This window comes from Cyprinus carpio, chromosome A5 (assembly GCF_018340385.1).
Source record: "Cyprinus carpio isolate SPL01 chromosome A5, ASM1834038v1, whole genome shotgun sequence".
In the NCBI taxonomy this organism is placed as follows: Eukaryota; Metazoa; Chordata; class Actinopteri; order Cypriniformes; family Cyprinidae; genus Cyprinus; species Cyprinus carpio.
This window is the reverse complement of record NC_056576.1, coordinates 13,819,251-13,828,887: the sequence shown is the minus strand read 5'-3', so window position 1 is coordinate 13,828,887 and position 9,637 is coordinate 13,819,251. Positions and strand designations below refer to the sequence as shown.

At 36.8% G+C, this 9,637-nt stretch overlaps 2 protein-coding genes across 3 annotated transcripts; one reads left to right on the top strand and one right to left on the bottom strand.

Annotated features, from left to right (window-relative positions):
• Window positions 1-898: 898 nt before the first annotated feature.
• On the bottom strand, window positions 899-4,421 carry LOC109061903 (non-histone chromosomal protein HMG-14A-like). The gene is made up of 6 exons (XM_042754045.1): window positions 4,253-4,421; window positions 3,216-3,242; window positions 2,822-2,851; window positions 2,310-2,357; window positions 2,094-2,195; window positions 899-1,776 (listed from the first exon to the last, which is right to left on the bottom strand). Exons 1-6 carry the CDS (start codon window positions 4,265-4,267, stop codon window positions 1,717-1,719), a joined length of 282 nt encoding a protein of 93 aa, XP_042609979.1. The 5' UTR covers window positions 4,268-4,421; the 3' UTR covers window positions 899-1,716.
• A 611-nt stretch (window positions 4,422-5,032) lies between these two features.
• On the top strand, window positions 5,033-9,637 carry si:dkey-237j10.2 (uncharacterized protein LOC568721 homolog). Of its 2 annotated transcripts, none has more exons than XM_019078982.2 (3): window positions 5,033-5,286; window positions 7,276-7,468; window positions 8,695-9,637. In XM_019078982.2, the coding sequence occupies exons 2-3, from the start codon at window positions 7,309-7,311 to the stop codon at window positions 9,339-9,341; spliced, it is 807 nt and encodes a 268-aa protein (XP_018934527.1). In that variant the 5' UTR covers window positions 5,033-5,286; window positions 7,276-7,308; the 3' UTR covers window positions 9,342-9,637. The 2 variants fall into 2 exon arrangements, with proteins under 2 accessions (XP_018934527.1, XP_018934526.1); XM_019078981.2 differs by having other exon boundaries at window positions 5,034-5,286; window positions 7,301-7,468.

Sequence of the window (9,637 nt, the reverse complement as noted above, 5' to 3'; positions counted from 1 at the left end):
TGCATGGCTATGAACAGCAGGGCTCAGAATATTTAACGGCTGTCAGTCTGTTGCCTCTCAGATGATTCAAACTTAATAGGTCATGGATGCTTTCATTCATTCATCAACTACAGACACAGCAAGGGTCGGAATCGTAGCTTCCAAAGCTATCTTAATGCATTTATGTGCAGTTTTAATGACAGAGACTCTCTCACGTCTAACACTCTAAATTCCAAAAAGCTTTTTCTGAAGTCACAAAGTGTTTACCTGATGACTGTTGTTTTCTCGGAATCCTTTTGTGCTTTCTATGCAGTTTATCTCAGAACCTTTTTAAACTGAACGTGATAAAATATGCATTTACAATGGCAGTCATAAGTGCAAATAAATAAAAAAAGAAAGGCAAATCAATAAAATTGCAGAGGGGAAAATATAGAAATTAACCAAGGATGGTGATTTAATTTATGTTCCAATAACTGAAAGTCCCTTATCATCCCAGCAAATTTGCAGGCCTATTTAGTTTGAATAAACTTCACTGATGGAAAATAGTTACAAAATCAATCATTTAAAATCTGAGAAGTAAGGTTTCATCTTTATTTGATTACAGCAAGAGTATAAATGATTGCAAAGGACATCTCAGCTCAGGAAAATGCCCATTATCAGAAGAATGTGGCATTTTGATTTTTCATACTATATACAATCACTTTAAGAGTACAAAGCTATTTTGTCTTATGAATATCAGTCGAGCCATAACTTATATTTGAAATGCAGTCTGAACCAATGGCGAAATCCGCTATGAGTTACATTATTGCACCAACCACTTATTAAAATATAACTGACTATAGAACAATATATGCATAGAAACAAGTATACCCAATGTATAATATATAAGCCTAGTCATTGTAAAAGACCACAGCAGACATTTTGAGGAAAACTCCAATGATGGATTTTTATTGAGTGAGACCGAGAGCATTATAGGGGACACCAAGTACTTTTTCACAGATGAATTTTCTGTGTTAAAATATTCCAAAAAACGCTTTAAATTCTTTTTCTTTGAATCCTGTGATTTCAAAAAAGTCCTCTATAACAACAGAAGGGTTTTTTCTGGCCTCCTAACAAAGCCCAGTTATCTGTTTCAACAAACTGCAAAGGTGGTATGATTCTTAAAAAGCCAGGAGTCACCATCTAACGCTGAACCTGGAATGTACGCAGTTTGTCTTTTATTGTTTTCTCTCTTTTCTTCTACATTTGTTGAACTCATTTCTCTTTCTTAAAGACAATCAATTACGTTTAAAAGAAAAAATAAAACAAACCCCATACAGAAACATCACGAGCACTAACGGACATACAGACTGAGAGCCTCCTCCCACTCCAAAACCAAGCTACAGACCATCCGCTTAAAAAAAAAAAAAAAAAAAAAGAAGAAATAAAAATAGAAAATCAACAAAATTAAAGAAAGATGCCGCCTTTTTCACACCTCTCGTGTTGTAGACACCTGATACAGCTGCGGCCGAACACAAGACTCGATTTAGTCAGCTTTGTTTTTGTGCTAAAAACCTGAACCAGTATTTACAAATTCGCTGATAAAAATATTCCTCTGGTTGTGATGGGCAGAGAGGAGGTTGCTGAGAGAACTGGAAAGGGAGAGATAAAACTGGGAAAGAGAGAGGAAGATAAAAGAAAGGAAAGGGGGAAAGGGAAAGGATGGACGGATGGACAGATGGATGGACAAGTGTGGTGCTACTCTGTCTTCGGGTCCTCCTTCTCGGGCTCCGCCGCCTCGTCTGGAGTTTTTTCAACCTGTTTAAAAAAAACAACAACAAGAATCAAGCAGGACTGCTTCGGCACTAATTAGAATCTTTTTTTATGTCTTTGTTTTGAGAGATCTGGGGAATTAATTGAACTATGTTACAAGGTAGTTTTGCAATGTTATTCGAAAATATTAAAAAGCAGACAGAAATGTGTTTATTGCTCATGTTTGGAAAGGAAACTCAATATACAATAAACAAGCATTATGACCTGACGTGATTTTTTGTGTCCACTGTGGGACCAATAAAGTGTGTTTATTAATGATAGACACTGATTTGAGGTAGACTGTTGTGTATGTACATATATACCTCATTGGTCTTAGTCTCCCCATTTTCTGATTGGTTTTCCTCCTTGGATTCCTCAGCCTTTGCTTTCTTTTCTTCCTTTTTATCATTCACTTCCTTCTCTTTCTGTCAGAGCAAAAGAATGAATATAGAGCAATACGTATGAGATTACACAGCAACCCATGGAGACAAGTGACATGAGCATCAGTGCAAAAATGTGTTTTTAAAAAGTGTACATACCTTGGGAGTTTTTTTCGGTTTGGGTTCAGGTTTTTGAGGCGTTGGTTTCTGAAGGGAAATGAAAGAATGATTTATTCACAAACTTACTTTTTGATATATACAAGGACATCTGAACAATAAACATGTTCAAGTAAATAGTTAAAATAATACATAGAATGGTCTATGTTGTTCTGCCCTATCCTGAATTCTACATATAACCTTAAATGACTGGCAAAATTATGCTGAAGTAAAAAGATATTTAACAGCAATTATGCTGAAATTAAAAAACGAACAAACAAACAAAAACCTTGTGCAGAAATGATGTTTCTGATCTTGCTGCTCTGAGATCAGTGGTAGGTTGAAAGTGTTGTTTGTAGGAAATAAACTGTCAATTATTACAAAAAGTGCTAAAAAAAAAAATTCCAAGACTATATTTAAAGTTCCTCAAGTCTTTTGAGGTCAAAGAATTTTTAAAAATAAAATAATGATATAATGTTAACATTAAAAATCTCTTTAAAAAGAAAAGGACTTACCGCTGATAATCTAGCAGACCTTCTCTGAGGCTACATGAGGAAGAAAGAAAAAATATTTGAGTAGGAGAGAACAGTTATATATTGTAAATCCTAATTATTAAAAAAAAATATCATGTTCCTTTTCTTCATTTCACTTCTAGTTTGTGTATTTAGCAGCACACTCAGTAAACTTGGCACAGTGTACTACAAATATTATTGGCTCATGACAAATTACTTGTGGTGTTTCTTGTTTGTAATTCAATTTTGGATAAAAGCTCCTGCTGAATAAATAAATGTAAATGTATATATAAAGTAATGTAAATGTATATATAAAGTAATGCATATGTACTGGTTTTGACTACTTGAATATGCAACCCAAAATTGCTTTAGATATTTTATCATTTTCCTTTCTCACCTCCTCCTTGACTTCTCCATCAGTTCCCTGCAAATCAGCAAAACAAATATCACAAGTTAGAACATGAAATAACATAACATAAAAGGCGGGAAAAACAAAAAGGCTACTTGCAGAAACATTAGGATGTGCTGTTCTGCACTTTTGTATATGTGAGCAACATGCTGGGTTGCCAAAAACAAGTGTTTTTTTCGTTTATTAAAGCATAAATGAACTTAACCGAAGAAATTTTAAAAAAAATAATCCCTTTTATTAAAAAATAAATCAAACTAAATCTGAGAAAAGATTAAACAATATTATTACATGGCAGCGCGACATCAAGTGCGCAAAATTGGTGCGCTGGATCTATAGCTTGCTCCGTTTGTTCACGTTTATTTCTCACTGCTTTCACTATGGGTTAGCAGACACCAATTTCGGGGTCACGGCAAGCAGGCGTCATGACAGCCCTTTTACTTATTATTTTTCACTAAGGCACCGGGCTCCAAACATTTGAATAAGGAGGAGGGGCGCGATGATCCCACCTCAGCGCTGCCACCTGGCGGCAAGCAGGCGTCATGACAGCCCTCTTCCACGGCGAACAAAGAAAATGCATTAAAATTGTTTAAAAACGCGACCGTCTTTTCGCAAAATTGCCACTATTCAGAAAATTAGAGTTATCTAGCTATTTTTTAATCACCATTCAACGGCGACTGAGCCACGATTGCGCTTATAATCGTCGGTTTTCGCGTCGCGCTGTGCTGGAGATGGAGAGAGAGAGAGGGCAGCATGGCTGCGGTTCCACGGGCATGAGATCAAGCCGAGCTTCAGCACAGCGCTGCTCCACTAAAAACCTTCTGCTTAACGTACCACCATCGACAAAAACACCGCGATCGGGCAGAAAAAAATCGCAAAATTAACAACGATTTTTTACCTGCCCACTGATTCTAAAGAAGTCGCCGGGATTTTTATTAAAAAACATTGTCTCGAGGGCTTCCTAATTTCACGACTGATTAGTAAGGGCAAAAGTGTAGCCGTACGGCGCGCTCGGCTTTTCTACATACCTTTCTCTTGGGCATGTTGAGTTTGGGATATTTTTCTTCTTTTATGCAAAACTAACAGGTTATCTATTGTGATTCGGAGTTCACAGTTCAGGAGACTGTCGTCCGCTATGCACTAATTCTGTAGTAAACACAGGGCTACATTAGAGCCAGTGGTTGAATGGGAGGGTGGGGGCGGGGCCATGCTGTGACTGATATTCCGCTTGTCCAATCAGCGGGCGTCTGGGTCTGCCACAGAAGAGGCAGCTTCTTACCTCCGCTGTGCTTTTACGCGCGAAATCCTGAGGTGTAAATCCAACGGCGCACCTTCCTGTAAAATTTCCCTTCTAACATGTTAAAAAGCTGTAGACTGATGTGAGCGCGTTCTGCACCAAATAAAGCACTGCCATATAGCACTGATGTGATGAGGAACAGCTCGCGTTTAATCCCATTAATAAAGTCAGACCCTCCTTCATAACTATGTCTGAATGCGCTGTATGGCCACAGCATATCTGCCTCAGTGAAGTTCACTAATTGCTGACTGTATTTTTTAAACAGGTGAGCAGATGTATCTGCTTGCTCTAGTTATGTGCTCTTTCTATGAAAACATGCTTAAGTGCAAATAAAATGAAACATCATTTGCTGTAAGTTTACACGCATGCAGCAATCAGTAATAGAGAAGAGAACCACAAGGCTTTTCTCACTTCTGCTTTATTCAAACAGAGACCTAATCTGTGTAAGGGTTTGGGTGTATGTGTGTGTGTGTGTGTGAGAGAGAGCGAGAGAGAGAGATATACAGCTTACTTCCTCTGTTGCTACCCAGACCAGAGACGCCAGACCAGAGAAAACATATCAGCTATCGACAGATATAGATAGACAGATAGATACATACATACATACATACATAGATACATAGATAGACAGACAAATAGACATAGACAGATGAAAGAACTACATGAAAGTGTCACTATACATTAGACATTGCTGGGTATCACTCTTGAAATTTCCGTTTCTGCAGCCATAGGCCTACAAAAAGGAATCCCATTCTAAAACATTTGGTAAGTTTCTTTCTTATATATAAATAGAAAGCTGTGACTATAGAATTATCTGCTGGTGTTTTGTTAACTAGAATTTGAAGTTTATTTGGGGTATTTGATTGATCTGATTACAACAATAAAACTGTAGTAATCTTCTAAATTCTGAAAATCTTAAAGAGAAATTTTACCCAAAAATGGAAATTATGTCATCGTTTAATCGCCCACCACTTGTTCCAAACCTGTATGATCCTTCCTCTGTTGAACACAAAAGAAGATATTTTAAAGAATGCTGGTAACCAAGCAGTTGATGGTAGCCATTGACTTCCTTAGTATTTTCTTCCATACTATGGAAGTCAGTGGCTACCGTCAACTGTTTGGTCACCAACATTCTTCAGAATATCTTGTATTTTACCCAACATAAAAAATGAAACCAAAACAATCAGACAACAACTTGAGGGTGAGTAAATGATGACAGAATTTTAATTTTTGGTTTAACCATCCCTTTAAGTTTTGTCATCTAATTTATAGATTCTGTCAATCCTATATAATTAATTTATAAAGGGATCTGATTTGGTTTGATTTGATTTATTAGAAACAAAAGTAGTGAAACAAACTCAATTTGTCAAGGATAATATAATAAAGTTAAAAACTTGTTTCCATTGTGGTCCTTGATGTTAAGCACAAACTTCAATCCTGGTAACAGGTACACTGGTATTGCATTATATATACAAAGATTACAATAGGATTCCACATTTACAAAATTTACAATCACTATTAAACACATACACAACATATTGTATACTTATACAGGTTCATCAATAAAACATCCTAATTAAGAGCCAACTTTTAACTTTTAAACTAAAACTACCCATATTTGAAATCCTTTAAATATCCAGAGGTAGCAACACTTGTGCCCCAGAGTAATCAAAAGAAGACCATTTTTAATGTATTTTGTTCTACTTTCTATGTAAACAATCAAGATGCTTAAATTGGGAAACATCAACATAAAACGACTAAACCCTAAAACTAACCTTATCAATTTGTTTTGAGATTTTTGTAACTTATCCAAACAAACAACGAGAGGAATCAAACATCCAAGAAATGCATGCATATTCAAAATGACACAGAATTAAACATGATGCAAGTAATTTTATATCTGTTTATCAGGAAAACCAACATATCTGGCAAGAAATTTTGTTCTAGAATTAACCTTACCCAGAACTTTCATAGCCATATTTACACCACTTAAATCATTATAAAGAACACATTTGAGATAATTAACGGTAGTTCTGTTCGATATTAAACAATCCCTGCCTTAATAGACATCTTAGAAACTTTTTCAGATGATTTTTAGACCCAGATAATATGGATTCCATTTTACCTAAATGCAACAAGAGTTTGATTTCAGAAAGCCAGTCTCTTACCATACAAAGCTCCTCACCTAAATTCACTTGTATCCTACTAACATCCTTGTCTAATACCAATAAAGCAGAATCATCAGCATATAAAAAAAAATTACAATCACAAACTGCTTGCATGTCATTTATGTATAAAAGAAAAAAAGAGGGCCTAAAACACTTCCCTGAGTGACTCCATTTTTAACAATCGTTTCCTCAGAAAGAATCCCATCGAATTCTACCCTCTGAACGCTCCCATTTAAATAAGAGTTTAACCAGGCTATCAATGTACTTTAAAAAAACCCATGACGCTTCATTTATCTAAGATTATTGAATGCTTTACTGTGTCAAAAGCTTTTTGGAGATCCAAAAGTACCATACCAAATGTACCAGGAAGTGCAGTCAGTATGTGCAGTGTGTTTGTGTGTGTGTGTGTGTGTGTGTGTGTGTGTGTGTGTGTGTGTGTGTGTGTGTGTGTGTGTGTGTGTGTGTGAAGTCTCTGTAACTGTCATTCAGTTCTAGTTAATTCCTCATTTCAGTTTGATTTAATTTTTTGTTTGATTATGCTTTGTTTTTGTACTGAGTAAGTATTAAAATGTTCATTCATTTAAAGCTTGAGCTGTGTTTCTCTGTGTAAGTGGCTATCATGCTTGGAGAAGCTTTCCTTCATGTTCTGAACTGCACAGAAGACACCACAGATCATGATGGACACGTTCGCACACACTTACCCACCCCCACGGTCCGTCCTGACCCCTGCACGACAAACGCCACTGCCAGATCACCACTGACACCACGAACTGTGAGAGGTGAGAAGAGAATTAGAACGAGGTTGTGTCAAAAATAACAATCTCACGATCTGAATGATGGCATTGGGAGATGTTTGTTTTTATGCTTGGTAAAGAAAACTAGCTATTTTATTTAGACAATGGAGGAATATTAATTATAGACTATGAATGTGGCCCAGGTCCTGGGAACAGTCAGTGTAGGTAAAAATAAATTTTAGGAAGGAAGTGTGATGCTGCTGAGAATTTTAGCCCAGACTGAAAAGCAACATAAATGTATGTGTTAAACTGAGTAATATATCGAACAGTTATAATATGAATGGTTGTACAAAGTTAAATAGTTAGTTTACCGAAAAATTTAAATTGTCATCATTTTAAGAATGTTTTAAAGAGTTTCTAAGAATATGTCAGCTATATACCCATACAGTGTAAATGAATATGGTCCAAAATAACTTTCATTGTATGGACAAAAAAACACATTCAAAACATATAAAAATATGTATACAGATTTTTTAATTATATGAAGGTGAGTTAATTATGACAAATGTTTATTTTGGGGTGAACTGTGCATTTAAAGTCACTGTGAAATCAAAATCGAGAATTCTTATATTTTATGAAATATTGCAGTGTATATTACAAATGATTTATCCATGTACATATTTTTAAAGATTCATGTGCCCCTGTAATGTTTAATAAAAACCATTAACTTCCCCTCCCAACAACCATAACTTTAAACAACCTGTGACTCACGAGAGATCACAGCAATTGGCAAGACAACAATGAATTCCAAATTAACAAAATCATACCCTCTTTTTTCTCATTTGAGAAGCCTTTTTATGCAGGTACACATTGTGGAGAAAACACAATCAAATTTTATTTTCATGTTGACTTTAAGTGATAATATTGTGCAACAGTGTATAACAAAATAATGTACTATTCTTCACAATGTCCATTTTAGCACCGTTGATAATAGTCCAATTCAGCTTACAGCTATGACAATGCAAAATGCTTCAAGCTCACTGCATCAGAAATCCAAATTAAATAAAAATCATTTAGGTGAGTGTGAACTGCTCAAAATTGGCATTTGTATGGAGACACTGAAACAGTCATTCAGTGAATTAAGTGAGCTGCAAAGTGGGACTTTGCTTTGGACTCTGAGCTTTCCCTCAAGTTTCCTCACTGTTTTGTGGCTATTTTGTTAAGATGAGGCTGGTTATAGTGGTGCCTGACACATTTTCTCTCCCTGTCAGTTGGCATGCCTGAAGGCCTGGAAAAGCCAGGACAGTGCCGAGCTTCTGCACCCAGCAATGCTATGCCCATTCTCAGCTGTAGCGGGGAGGATCACTTGGGCATGAATCTGTATTGCTCCTGGTGCTGTCCCAGCTTCTGCAAGAACTATCCGGACCTCCGGCTTGCAGGTGATCGGCTTGAGCACTGCAGTCCTCATAACCCAGACCTGCTCAACCCACTGGATGACGGGCCACTGCTGCAATCTCAGGACCTGAGCTCTCTGGAACCCTCTCTGGAACCAGGTCAACAGGCAGAGGCTGCGACCCAGCAGGATGAGGAGTATCTTGTCATGGAGAGCGTTCAGGGGCTTGGCTGGGAGAAAAGGCTCACTAACTCCATGTTGAACGGCTATCTGGAAGTCCAAATGCTGGAGGTGTTTTGTCAGCACATGCAAAACATGGCATGCTACGGATCATCATTGCTGGGCACTGACGTTATGCCGGCACTGGTGCCCACCATCCTGACTGTAGCCAAAGAACAGACACTCAGTCATGTAGAAGAGCTGGATTCTTCATCCAAAAACGTTGTGCAATATTTAAGCACTTGTTCAGCTCCAGCAACCTCCCATTTCAGCTCACCTGTGCTGCGTATCTCAGAAGCTGAGTAACCAACCTCATCAACACACACAGCTCCTGCCCTCATAACCTTTTTTTTTTTGGGCAGGAGACAGGAGTCTTTTGACCAATACACAAATATTTAAAGTTATCTGTGTTTTTTAGAATTTTTTGTATGCAATACTGATTGCATTTGTGGCATGTTGAAAAAAAAAAACACTTTTAAAGCAAAAAAATTAATTTCAGTAAATAATTCCAAAAAGTACAAAAGGCAAGGCAATGAACATTAACATACACAATGTTTCAAAGTATAGCCATATGATTAAAATAAATATATGTGTTAGCATGA

Coding starts and splice junctions, on each gene's coding strand:
- LOC109061903 (XM_042754045.1), bottom strand. Junction 2,358..2,821: donor GGTCTGCTAGATTATCAGCG/GTAAGTCCTTTT, acceptor ATTTCCCTTCAG/AAACCAACGCCTCAAAAACC. Junction 1,777..2,093: donor GGGAGACTAAGACCAATGAG/GTATATATGTAC, acceptor TTTTTTAAACAG/GTTGAAAAAACTCCAGACGA.
- si:dkey-237j10.2 (XM_019078982.2), top strand. CDS start 7,309: ATGCTTGGAGAAGCTTTCCTTCATGTTCTGAACTGCACAGAAGACACC. Junction 7,469..8,694: donor GACACCACGAACTGTGAGAG/GTGAGAAGAGAA, acceptor TCTCCCTGTCAG/TTGGCATGCCTGAAGGCCTG.